The following is a 13647-nucleotide window of genomic DNA, read 5'->3' as shown; positions in this document are numbered from 1 at the left end:
CTCATGAACAGCAAAGTTTGGTGACACAAAATTATTCACACTGGTGATCAATTGGAATGAGACCTTATTACATGCTATGGGAGCCAGTCATGCTAGGAGAGGACTGGGATAAACAATTGTCTAGTTAGTTTTGCATTCAGAAATATGTGGATATTTGTATTCTTCCCAAAAGACTGGATCTTTCCTGGGAGGTGGCAAGAAATGTTGTTTTTATAATCTCAGGTCTCTAACCTCCACGCTTCCATGGCCTGGGCCTTTCCAAGCAGCCTGCCCTGCCTTGTTTCAGAAATGACTGAGCAGGGGTCACTAAGCTAAGGGTAACATTATTAAAAAAAAACAAAAAAACCTTAAACTTTGAAAGCGACAGAGGAGCCTAAATCCCTTTCGGTGAGACTCAGGCTGCTAAGCTTCAGTGACAAGGTCCCTTTTGAAAATGGGACTTCGGCTCCTAAATCATTTGCCTTTTTAAAAATGTTACCTGAAGTGAAGAGTGAGATTATTGAAGGGGTACTGGGACATGTGTGCTTGCCATGGAGGCAGGAGTATTTCTGGTTGAAGAAAATGTAAGATTTTCAAACTGTGGCTTTTCAAAACCTTCTATGGGATTTGGATGGGAATTCAGTGTCTAAATCACTTAGGTATCTCTGAAAAATCTCAGCTATAATATCTAGCATTTGTGCATTATTTCTTGACAGACACTGTGACGTACGTCCAATAAAGAGAGAGATTTGTTTCAGGACTAGAAGCTTCTTCCCTCTCCAGGCCTTTCCCCTTCAGACTAGAAGTTTGACTCTGATTTATTTACAAAACTGTCGAGTAAATCCCAGCTTTCCCTTGCCTGTTACGTTCCACACAGCAGACGTGTCTCAGGAGACTGCACCTTACCACAGAAGGATATAAAAAACCCAGAAAAAACATTCCCCATTTGACTGAGGGCATGAGGGATGCGTGACGTTACCACACAAGGCAGCTTTTCTCTTTTCTCGTTTTATTTACTGGGAATGTGGCTGTACGTGACTCCGGTTGGAGAGAGGATGGATGGAGTAGCCTGGATCCCAGGCCCTGAATGGCTGAGTGAGGAAGTGACAACAGAGACTCTGGCTGCTGGCAGTCCCACCTTAGAGGTACATCAGCCTTTTCCTCTCTGCTCCTGCAGCTTGAGGATTTTTTGCAGTGTCAGTGTGTCAGGAAACTTATCCCATGGCAATCCAAGGGCAATGGGGCAATGATCTTTCTCAAACTCCCAGCACAAAGCAAAATGACTGAATATGGAAAAAGACAACAGCTGCCAGGTCACCGCTATCCTAGCTCCTTATCTGGCTCCATCACCATGGTATCTGGGCACCTCTCTGTCTTGCATGAGTCTATCCTCCGAGCACCCTGGTGTGAGGCTGTTCTCCCTGCTTTACAGATGGGGCATTGGCACACAGAGGGACAAATGGATGGAGATATTTCAGCTCCTAAAGACACTGACACACCTGCTGGGATTTGAAATCGATGAGTGTTAGTCTCTGACTCTACTCAGGCATCCTTGCGCCTTTGTAATTACCTACCAGCCCTTGGAAATCTGGCCTGAAAGTCACACAAGGAGCTTTGAGAGGGTCAGGGAGATGATGTGGGTGAAGCAGAGCTGATATTTGCTGCGTTGCTGAGTGTGAAGGGAGGAGACATTGGCTATGAGGAGGCTTTGCTGAATTGGGGCTGCAATTTGACAACTAATATTTATTTTGAGGGGTTTTCAATTATAAATTATTTTAATTTTTACTGCCTGCATGGTAGCGAAGCCAGTGAGACCATCCCTGCAGGCGAAAGGCAGTGGGGGGGAGGCTGCACTAATGCCCACTGCTACTGACCATTTTTGTTGGTGGTTTTGGTGTTTCAGCTGATATCTACGTTTACCAACGTCTATTGATTGAAATCGAATCCTGCTGAGCCGAGCTCTAAGTTTCAAAAAGGCTCCAGGCATTAGATGTCCAAATGCCTGTGAAACCAGAGGGTCCCATCCCAGAAGTCAGTGGAAATTTTATCTTAGGCTTTTAACTTTTCTTCTGAGAGAAGGCTCAGCCTGAACAGAATTATTCACGGAGTGTAAAATGATCTCTGTGCATAACTCTGTACAAGATAAGGTCCTGATATTGTGGCTAGTAAGGATGAGTGATAGCAAATAAGACACCCAGAAACAGAATATTAATATTTTTTAATCAAAGAAAAGGAAGAAAATATGGGGCTGATAAAAATTTGACAGATTTTTCAGGGAGAAATGTTTTGTTGCTCAAGATCAAAATGTCCCATGGAACATATCAATTTTGACAACATTTTCTTTAGGAAAAAAGTTATTATATATGATTTTATGAAATAGCATAAAACAAAATAGAAAATGTAACTATCAAATTCAATGTAATGTAAAATAAAAATAACCTAGAATTAAAATTAAAATAGATAAATATATTTTAAACATCGAAATTGGAATGATAACCAACATTTCAGATAATGAATTACCGATCAAATGGAAATTTGGGTCCCACCCCACTCTCATAATATGAAATAGCAAAATTCTCTACTGCAAGAAAAAATTCTGTATAGAATTTGAACTTTGTACGGAGACATTTCTAGGAAAAATGGTGCTTTCCAGCTGCTGTTTTTCTTTTTATTCATTTTTAATTAAGGGCGTGTCCATATGTCAAGTATAGCACTGCAGGACAAGGCAACATTTCCGAAGGAAGCACAGGTGTTTGGCTGATAAAAATTTTCAAATGGCTTTAAAAGTGTTGTATGGCCGATGTCCACTACAATTCACTTGGAGTTGGCTGCCCAACCATTGCATATCTGAGCCTTAGTTGATTGGTTCTCTCTTCGTTACACCTTCCTCTAAAATATAAAATCCTGACCCATTTCACCAGTGGAACTCTGATCTGTGAAGGACTTGGGTCTACTTTGATGCACCAGAATGTGAAAGGTATGACGATTTGAACCCATCTCTGTGTTGTTGTACTCTTTTACCCGAGCTCCATCATGTCGTATTTGAACGCATTGATGCCTCTGTCAAGTTACTACTCATGTTTGCAGAGAGACTAATGTTTTGTGGAAGCTGTAGCCTGCCTAGATAGTTTTGGAGACCAGGGGAGGGGAAATTCCATCTCTTTGTCTCTGGGACAGATTTCCTTACAAAGCTATTGTCCTGGTAGCCAGCAGAGAGAGACAATGAAAACAATGCTGACATGTTATAGAATGAATGTAGTTTATTATGTCACAGAATGAATTTCTTTCCAATAGACACCCCCCATGGCGGCCACAGAACAGGGAAATCAAACGTCCATCACAGAATTCATTCTACTGGGATTCGGGACCCTTCCTAAACAGCAAATCCTTCTCTTCTTGCTGTTTCTAGTGATCTACATTGCAACCATGGCTGGGAATGTCCTCATCATGGTGCTAGTTGTGACCGATCAGCATCTTCGCACCCCCATGTACTTCTTCCTGGGGAACTTGTCCTGCTTGGAGACTTGCTACACCTCCACCATCCTGCCCAGGCTGCTGGCCAGTCTCCTGACTGGGGACAGAACCATTTCAGTCAGTGAGTGCATAACACAATATTATTTCTTTAGTTCTCTGCTGGCTACAGAATGCCTGCTCCTATCGGTGATGTCTTACGATCGGTATTTAGCCATAGTCAAACCACTTCACTATGCAGCCCGTATGAGTGTCACATCTTGCCTCCAGCTCGCAGGTGGCTCTTGGGTAGGTGGCTTCCTAGCTAGTAGCATATCTGCGTTGTCGATATCACAGTTAACTTTCTGTGGCCCCAATGGTATTGACCATTTCCTTTGCGATTTTATCCCCCTTATAAAACTCTCTTGCAATGATCCTCGACTGATGGAAATATTGGCCTTCACACTCTGTTTCATTTTATCACTGGTCCCATTCCTACTGACTGTGATGTCCTACATCTCCATCATTGTCACCATCCTGAGAATCCCTTCCACCACCGGGAGGCAAAAGGCCTTTTCCACCTGCTCCTCCCACCTCATCGTGGTGTCCATTTATTATGGAACTCTGATAATTGCCTACATGTTCCCCACAGACTACACTCTGAGAGACATCAAGAAAGTTCTCTCTGTCGTCTACACGGTCCTGACTCCCCTGGTTAATCCCCTTATCTACACCCTGAGAAACAAAGAGGTGAAGGGGGCCCTGAGGAAAGCTTGCAGGAAATTCATGTTAGGACAATGGTAGCCAACCAGGTGCCTTAAGTTAAAATAAAATAGATATGCCTGAAGCTACTTTTTGGGCCTGCACCAAAGCGTCACTGGGTTGTATCATGCTCTTAGAGTCACAGCCAGGGGAGGAAGTAGAGATGGACAGACTCTTGGAACCTGTGACCCGTTCTTGTTAGGGCCTTTATCAGATACCACGGATAGGTGCGACTGGGCTGGTGGGAGAGTTGAACTAGTGGCTGCTCAGAGTTCAGCCAATGATGGGGGATTGTGCTGAGTGAGACTGTGCAGGAAAAACAGACTCAGCTGGGAAGCTGAACATCCGTTCCTTTTAGGGTGAGCGATTTAAAAACACACACACACATAAATCTATGATGCCTACATTATATAAATATATTGTTGCAATGTCAGCCTGGGACTCCAGTGTTAGGAAATTGTGTAATTAATTTTTCTTTCTTGTAGTGTATTTCATCCCCAACTTCTTTCCAAAGGGACAGGAATCAGAAGGAAACCGTCTAACCTGTGCTGCAGGGCCCAGTGCAGGCCTATTACTGGCCCATTCTGAACAATGACATAGGGCCAGTTTCTCAAGATGCTTGGGTGCCCAGTGAGATTTTTCAAAAGGATCTGGGCACCCTGCCTGCCAGCTCGGGCCCTGCGGACGAGTCATGCAGGGGAATGCCAGCATTGACCTGGGCCCTTGGCTGTCTGATGGGAGGCTACAGAGAGCATGGATAAAGGCACCTACAGCAGAGTGTTTGTGAATACAAGGAGGGATGTATTCTGGGATTCAGGTGCCTAAAGCAGTAGCTTTGTGAATCCAGCCTTAGGCCCACATTTTTATGGTCGTATTACATCTGGGGAAACTAAGGCAGAAAGAGTTGCAGTTGCCTGCCTGGAGTTCTCAATGGGCGAAGGGCAGAGAATAGCTTGGAAACTAACCCTCCAGAGTCCTAGTTCGGAACAAAGTCTCCTACGCTGTGTCCACTTGTAACTGACAATGGCACTTAAGTGTTACATGCCCAACTCCCATTCACTGGCCATGGGATTTAGGTGCTTAACATCATCTCTTACGGGAAAACCCAGCCTGTACATTTATAGCCCAACCAGTATCCTGAGAATTCTCACCCTCCGCCCCCCAGGGGATGTTTTCCACCAGCTCCTTCTCAGGTTTTACCATTTTCTAGGAAAAACCAATAACTCTGTATCTGTTACCAAAAGCCTAGTGCAATAAAAGAACTAAACTACATCTTCTCTTTGTCATCTTCATTGTCAAACCTCCCATTATCTGCTCAATTCATGTCTCCTGTGAGGAATACACGTGTCAAGGCTGGTCTTCCCAGAGATGTTGCATCCCCTTTAACTGTACTAGCCTATACCTTCCTGTGGCAGGGCCACATGCCCTTTGGCCGGAGAGCCTGTGGCCCTCCCACCTCCGATTAGAGAAGGAACCCCCGCTAAGGGGAAATCAGGCAATTTCCAATCAAGGGCAGATGTGGCCAGGGTGAGAGGCAAACTCAGGAGGCTGAAGTGAAACTTGGGAGAGTGAGAGAGGAAAATCCCTGAGACGGGGAGAATTCCTCCATTATAGGGGGAACAAAGGAGGGAAATTGAGGTGAGAGGCTATTGTGAGTCCTCCTTGTGGATGCAGTTCTACTGAGGTAAAGGTGCTTTTGGTAGTATAGTTCATTCCTACACAGGAAGGGGAACAAACGACATATCGGCAATCTGTGTCCACACTAGCCATTGTAGGGAGGACTGGCAGAGACCTTAGCAGGTCAGCTAGTCCATGCCCTGCACTCAGGGCAGGACTAACTATTGACTAGACCATCCCTGATGGGCGTTGCTCTAACCTGTTCTTAGCAACTGCCAGTGACGGAGATTGCACAGTCCCCCTAGGCAATTTATTCCAGTGCTTCACTGCCCTGACACTCAGGAAGTTTTCCCTAATGTCCAACTTAAACTGCCCTTCCTGCAACCTAAACCCATTGCTGCTTGTCCTGGCCTCAGAGGTGAAGGAGAACAGCTTTTCACCCTCCTCCTTGTAACAACCTTTTATGTGCTTGAAACCTCTTCCCATGTCCCCTAGCCCCTCCAGTCTTCTCCTCTGCAGACTAAATAACCCCTAATTGTTCAACTTCCCCGCATAGCTCATGCTGCCTAGAGGTTTAATCGTATGTGTTGCTCTCCTCTGGATTTTCCCCAATTTATCCACTTCTTTCCTCAAATATGTGCCCAGAACTGGACACACGACCCACAACTGAGGCCTTTCTGTGTGGTATAGAGAGAAATAATTGCTTACTGTGTCTTGCTCACAAGATTCCTGCTAATACAGCCCAAAATAGTGTTTTGGGGTTTGATTTTTCTCCGCTGTGTGCTGTTTGTTTTTGCACAGGGCCAGCTGCACAGGCAACAATATTCCTGGGCAAACGGCCACTCGGAGCAACGGACCATCAGCAATGGGGAGGGGTGGCTATACTGTATACTGGGCATTGGGGTAGCAAAGCTTAATGTGGCCAATGTTATATGTCTCTTTCCTCATGATCTCTCGATGGCAGCTGATCACAGAGAGCAGCAAATAGACAGTAATAATTATTAAACCTGTGATTTCAGTTACAAATGTTCCTTAAATAATTCAGAGTCAAATCACAGTGTGATAAGATTGAGGTCTGTCCCTTTGTTACAGCCAGTGTTCAGATTAGACAGTTATCCTTCAAAGCGTTCAGCAATGCGATTACATCCCTGTCCTCAATATTTTTGCCACAGACCAAGTGACAAACAAACACAAAAACGTCTTTTTCCAAAATACACTTCTGTGAGCCCCAAATATTTAACATTTGAGCCTCATGGACAACAAAGCTTTGGTGACACAAAATTATTCACACTAGTGATAAACTGGAATGATACCTTATTACATGCTTAGGGAGCCAATCATGCTATGAGAGGATTGGGAAAAACAATCTTCTAGATAGTTTTGCATTCAGAAATAGGTGGATATTTGTATTCTTTCCAAAAGGCTGGATCTTTCCTGGGAGGTGGCAAGAAATATTGATTTTATAATCTCAGGTCTCTAAACTCCATGCTTCCATGGTCACTTGTTACTTGGCAGCTCTGTGTTCTTGGGGAACCAAGGAACAAACCCCAATTCTCTCTGGCTCACCTGAATATCCCTCCACAGCCCCTGCTTGAACCAGAAACCAAAGGCATCTCAATAGGAAAAGGCAGTGGACACAACTAAAACCCTCCCATCAAGGGTGATACAACTCCCCATGCCTCATCTACATCAAAGATGGAACACGTACTGAACTCTGGGATTGCCAAAGCAGGGATGCACTGCATCTTGAGAAATCTCTGCTCTTGATGTAAATGAACTCACACCTGTACACACCCAGCTCCGCAGTTATCAGACCATTCTAGTTATTGATATGTAAAACACTGAATATGCCTGGTTGCACTGTGAGTTCTCTCTCAAGGAAAACTGCCCATAGCCAGGAAGGATCAGCTCCTTTTGTCCAGAAATTGTTAATCCATAAACAAACCTAGTCTCTACAACCCCCCTACTGAAGTTCAAACCCCTGGTCTGATGCTTGGATCCAAATTCTGCATCAGTCCCACTGGAACTTCCCCTCTTTCTGACTGGTTGTGTCGGGGGCTCTGCCTGTCTCCAGTGCTGCAGATCCTAAGCTGACCAGCCTGTCTCCTAGGAACCTCTGAGCTGCATGGAGTGGTGAGCCCCCCCCCCCCCATTTCCCCTTCTCCCAACACTATCTCTCTCTCTCTTAGTCCAGGTATAACTTTCTACTTTGTAATCAAACCTGGGCTAGCTTTCTCCAATACCCCAACTGTAATTGTTCAGTATTGTAAGCATGTGATTGTTTTCTCTCCTTGTATGGTATTACTATTAGTATCATAAGTTTTATATGCCTGGCAATAAAATAACTGTTATAATCACGCTGGTTCCCAGTCTTTCTCTCTCCAAACTTCATTTCCTCCTTTGTGTTCGTGGCTTCCCTATCTTGCTCTGCAGCAATGCTTCTTTTACCTAAGTCAAAGATCTCTGGAGTGCCCAAAAATCCTATGGGGTTTGCTCATCAAGGGGGTTACTGATAGAACAATTATGGTGCAAAGGGCCATATGAAGGGGACAGCTGAGAAGTGCTGCTCTGCCTAGCCTATGGAGTCCAGGGGCAAATAAGGATGGCGGCTGAAAGTACTGTTTGGACCTAGCCTGCTCAAGAAGTGTGCTCTATTCTGGTGCGTTGCAAAGGGGCATATAAGGGTTGCCGCTGAAAGTGCTGTGTCACCCAGCCTGCTGAGTTCAGGGACATATAAGGGATCAGCTGAGCGTGCTGATAGCTCGGTCCGCTCAGACGCACTCAGTTAATCTGGAATGTGTGTATGTATACCTGTGGGGGGTTTATTTTTGTCTGGTGCTGGAGGAACCCAGCCCTGAAACCTTACGTCCTGCATGATAGCTCCATTGGGAGGGAACTTGTTGTCATATGAACACACAAGTAACACAAGCAATACATTAGTAGAATCACACCCCCTTCCAAGAAGGTAACCCCAATCACACCCCTAGAATCACACCCTCTTCCAGGAAGGTGACCCTAATAAATGAGCATATCCCAAGGTGATGGGCAAATCTGGTAACACATATTAACTGTAGTTTGGCCCTCAGAGTCTAACTGATATCAGTAGGAACTGAGACTTCCAAGCAGCTAAAGGATTAAGCCCTAAATAAGGGAGCAGGTCACGGCTACACGCTATGTCAGACATCATTTTGATTGAATGTCCTCACAAGGTTCTTATCCAGAAGAGAGGCTTCCGATTACATGCCACCTTTCCCCTTCTCCCAGCTGGTTTCCTTTCCTGAACATCCCCATCACATTCCGTCTGCCTCAGAACCAAAACCAGTGCTAGTCTGTTGGGGGCCCAAAGCAGGAATATTTTGCTCCCCACCTCCCTACACACACACACTACTAAAACTGGCAAGTTCTTTTAATGAGTGAATGAGGCCCCCCCTGAGCTTCTTGGGGCCCTAGGCAATTGGTTAGTTTGCTTGTGCCTAGTGCCGGCTCTGCATGGAAGAGCTAATGACTGTTCTTCCCTATACCCCACCCCCAAAATATTAATACAAGAAGCATTGTGTGGCTGTCCCCCAAGAGGCACTTTGAAAGCAAGCATATTACAAGCAGACAAAGTTAGATCGTGGACAGTTCTGATCATATATTTTGTCAGGCAGCCAACCCCTACATATTAGAACTGGTGAAATAGCATAAAATATGATACGTGAAAGGATAAAACTTTACTTGATGGAGAAAAATGTGAAGAATTTTGAGTGGCCATCTACAGAGTCTCAGAACTTGTCATGGTGAAGGTGGAGTAGAGAGACAGATCTTGTCATGGTGAAGAGAGGGAGAGGGACAGAAAGAGATAGAGATAAATTAATCTATGTCATTATTTGGCCATTGAGAAAGAGAGAGTCAAATAGTGATATATATTCATGATATCGATACAAATGATACCAGATATAAATATTTCACTATTATAGCCATCTTCAAATATATTCTCTCTGTCTTTGTTCTAGATAGAGAAACAAGATTATCAAAGAGAGAGGGATTCAAATAGTAATATAAAGTGTGGCAGCCGTCAGCTCCCCTCTGGTGGGTCCCACGCTTGTACTGTCTCTAGTGGGCCAGACGTGTCCAGTCCCCCCGTCTTCCCTAAGGAGGGGGGTAGGGACCCGGGCTCACCCGCTCCTCCGGGTCCCAGCCCAGGGGCCCTAGGAGAGGCAGCTATGTGCTGCTGGCACCGTGTTCCCAGCTGCACTGTCTTCCCCTGGGCTACTCTTCCCCCTCCTCCTGGCTCCTTGAGCCGGATACCTCCGCTTGTCCACCGGCCTCTGCACTCCGTTCTGTTCCTCCACCTTCACTTCACCACTCCCCTTCACTTCAATCCGATCCACGTCCCTCCGATGCACAGCACAGCACAGCACAGCACAGCACAGCACAGCACAGCACAGCACAGCACAGCACAGCACAGCACAGCACACTCCTCCTGCTTGTGCTCTGACTGTTTGGGGCGGAGGGCTTTTATGAGGCTCCTGGCTGATCCTTCACTGGCCCCAGCTGCCCCTAATTGCCCCCTAATGGCACCTAGCTAATCTGCAGGGAAAAGAACCCTGAGCATTCTTGGGCTCACATACCTCCCTTCCTGCACTCTCCTACTGCCCTCTGCCCTCACTATCTCACACATCCTCCCCCCCTGCTCAACACCACGGGGTTGGGCTACCTGGGACGCGAGGCAGTGCTGGCGTGACAGGGCGTCAGCGTTGCCGTGGAGGTTGCCGGCCCTATGTCGTATCTGAAAGTGGAAAGGCTGTAGGGAGAGGAACCATCTGGTCACTCTGGCATTCTTCTCTTTGTTAAGGTGCATCCACCGGAGCGGGGCATGGTCGGTCACCAGGGTGAATTTCCTCCCCAGTAGATAGTAGCGGAGGGTTTCCATGGCCCATTTAACTGCCAGGCACTCTTTTTCAACCACCGCATACCTCTGCTCTCTGGGGAGGAGTTTCCGGCTGAGATATAGGACTGGGTGCTCCTCTTCAGCTATCATCTGGGAGAGGACAGCCCCTAGTTCTGTCTCTGACGCATCAGTTTGGAGGATGAACTCCCTCCCAAAATCTGGGGTTATGAGCACTGGGCGACTACAAAGAGCCGTCCTCAAATCAGCAAATGCATCCTCAGCCTTCGTGGTCCACTTCACTATATCTGGGCCCCGTGCTCTTATCAGGTCAGTCAGAGGCCCTGCCCTAGTGGCAAAGTGGGGGATAAATCTCCTATAGTACCCCACTATTCCTAAGAATGCCCTGACCTGTTTCTTGCGGACTGGACGGGGCCAGGCCTGGATGGCCTCTATCTTGTCCCACTGGGGTTTGACCAGCCCTCTTCCTACCACATACCCCAGATACTTGGCCTCGGCCAGCCCTATTGCGCACTTGAGAGGGTTTGCGGTGAGGCCAGCGCGACGGAGGGTGTCTAGCACCGCCTCTACTCTCCCCAGGTGCGTCTCCCAGTCAGGGCTATGGATGACCACGTCATCAAGATAGGCCGCAGCATACTGGGCGTGGGGTCTCAGTAATTTGTCCATCAGCCTTTGGAACGTCGCGGGAGCGCCATGGAGACCAAAGGGGAGGACGACATACTGGAACAGGCCATCAGGCGTGGAGAAGGCAGTCTTTTCCTTGGCATCCTCAGCGAGGGGGATCTGCCAATAGCCCTTGGTCAAGTCCAAGGTGGTCAGATATCGAGCCTTGCCCAACTGGTCCACTAGCTCATCGATGCGTGGAATTGGGTAGGCATCGAACTTCGAGATCTCGTTCAACTTCCTGAAGTCGTTGCAAAATCTCAGAGTTCCGTCGGGCTTTGGGACCAGGACAATCGGGCTGGACCACTGGCTATGGGACTCCTCGATAACTCCAAGTTCCAGCATCCTCCTCACTTCGGTTCGAATTTCTTCCCTTTTGGCCTCGGGTATCCGGTACGGCTTTATCGTCACCCGCATGCCAGGGGTAGTGACGATGTGGTGTTCAACCGCCGCCGTACGTCCAGGCCGCTTAGAGAACACATCCTGGTTCCGTCGGATCATGTCGATGACCTCCATCCGCTGCTCCGGGGTTAGCTCGGGGGATATCCCCACCTCCCCTTGTGGAACGCCCGACTGGGGGGGCGCTTCTCGGGCAACCAGATATGCCTCCCGGTCTCGCCAGGGCTTCAGCAAGTTCACGTGATAGAGTTGTATCGGCTTTCGGCGGTCCGGTTGCCTCACCTTATAATTTACCTCCCTGACAGCTTCCACGACCTCGTATGGTCCTTGCCAACTGGCCAGGAGCTTGCTCTCCGCCGTCGGCACCAGCACCGTCACCCGCTCTCCGGGATGAAATCTCCGGGCCTTTGCCCGTCGGTTGTAGTAGGTCCGCTGGGCCTCCTGGGCTTTCTCCAGGTGTTCCCGCACTATGGGGGTCACCCGGGCTATCCGTTCCCGCATCTGTGCTACATGTTCAATTACATTCTTCCCTGGGTTAAGCTGTTCCTCCCAATCCTCTTTGGCAATGTCTAATATACCCCGCGGATGGCGGCCGTATAATAGCTCGAATGGGGAGAATCCAGTGGACGCCTGGGGGACCTCCCGTATTGCGAACATCAAGTATGGTAGTAAGGTGTCCCAATCCTTCCCGTCTTGTGCCACCACCTTTCGTACCATGCTCTTGAGGGTTCGATTAAACCTCTCAACTAGGCCATCTGTTTGTGGATGGTATATGGAGGTCCGCAGGGCCTGGATACGGAGCAGGGTGCATAGGTCCTTCATTAGCTTGGACATGAAGGGAGTTCCTTGGTCCGTCAGGATTTCTTTAGGGATGCCCACTCTGGCGAAGACCTGGAGCAGTTCCTTCGCGATTGCCTTGGACGTGGGGTTTCTTAGCGGAATGGCCTCAGGGTATCGTGTGGCATAATCCAGAATGACCAGAACACTTCGGTGGCCCCGCGCCGACCGTTCCAGTGGCCCCACCAGGTCCATAGCTATCCTCTCGAACGGAACCTCGATAACTGGCAAGGGCACTAAGGGAGCCCTCAAGTGGGGTCGCGGACTGTGCAGCTGACACTCTGGGCAGGAGGCGCAGAAGCGCTGAACCTCTGCCCGTATTCCTGGCCAGTAAAACCTCCTTAGGATCCGGTCCAGAGTCTTATCTGCTCCCAAGTGTCCTCCGAATAAGTGGCTATGGGCCAACTCCAGAACGGCCCTCACGTGCTTCCGGGGCACCAAGAGTTGCTCCACTTCCTCCCCGCGTATTGGGGCCACACGGTACAGCAGGTCACGCTTCAGGACGTAATAGGGTCCTGGGCCCTTGGTCTTCCCCTCCACGGGAACGCCGTCAACCTCTGCTACCTCCTCCCTCACGTTCAGGTATAGCGGGTCCTGGGCCTGATCCTGTCCAAATCTTCCCCGTAGGGGTCCCAACCGCCCTACCTCTAGGGGCTCAACCTCACCTTCACCCCCAGGGTTGCCCCCGCTAGTACTGGGGACCGTCCCTGGGTCCTCACTAGCTTGAGTGGCCTCCTGGCTTCCTGAACGGGTTCGCGTGCTGACCAGGGCTGCTTTCTGGTTCCCAGCCAGTATTCGGGTTCCCAACCTTTTGTCCGCCCTCCTTTCCCTCTTGGACTTCCGGTGTCTTCCGGGTCAGGTGGATCAGGTCAAACAGCTGCGACCGTGGGGCCCGGTCTTCCCTGTATCTCCATTCGTGAAACCGCTGGGCCCGTACTGCTACTGTCACTCCGGCCCTGGCCAGGATTTCAGCCTTCAACTGAAGGTAGTCTGCAGCAGCTTCTGCCGCCATATCATAATAGGCCTTCTGGGCCTCCCCTCCCAGGAAC

General features: G+C 48.3%; 1 protein-coding gene across 1 annotated transcript; it reads left to right on the top strand.

The window, feature by feature from the left end:
• Positions 1-3282: 3282 nt before the first annotated feature.
• On the top strand, positions 3283-4233 carry LOC137141575 (olfactory receptor 10A7-like). Its single transcript, XM_067530508.1, has one exon. The coding sequence runs from the start codon at positions 3283-3285 to the stop codon at positions 4231-4233; it is 951 nt and encodes a 316-aa protein (XP_067386609.1).
• The last annotated feature ends 9414 nt before the right edge of the window (positions 4234-13647 follow it).

Source organism: Emydura macquarii, unplaced genomic scaffold, assembly GCF_026122565.2.
Source record: "Emydura macquarii macquarii isolate MOO-44397 ecotype Brisbane River unplaced genomic scaffold, CSIRO-AGI_Emac_v2 contig_3088, whole genome shotgun sequence".
Classification (NCBI taxonomy): domain Eukaryota; kingdom Metazoa; phylum Chordata; order Testudines; family Chelidae; genus Emydura; species Emydura macquarii.
Note: the sequence above shows the minus strand (reverse complement) of the source record. Positions and strands in the feature narration are given on the sequence as shown.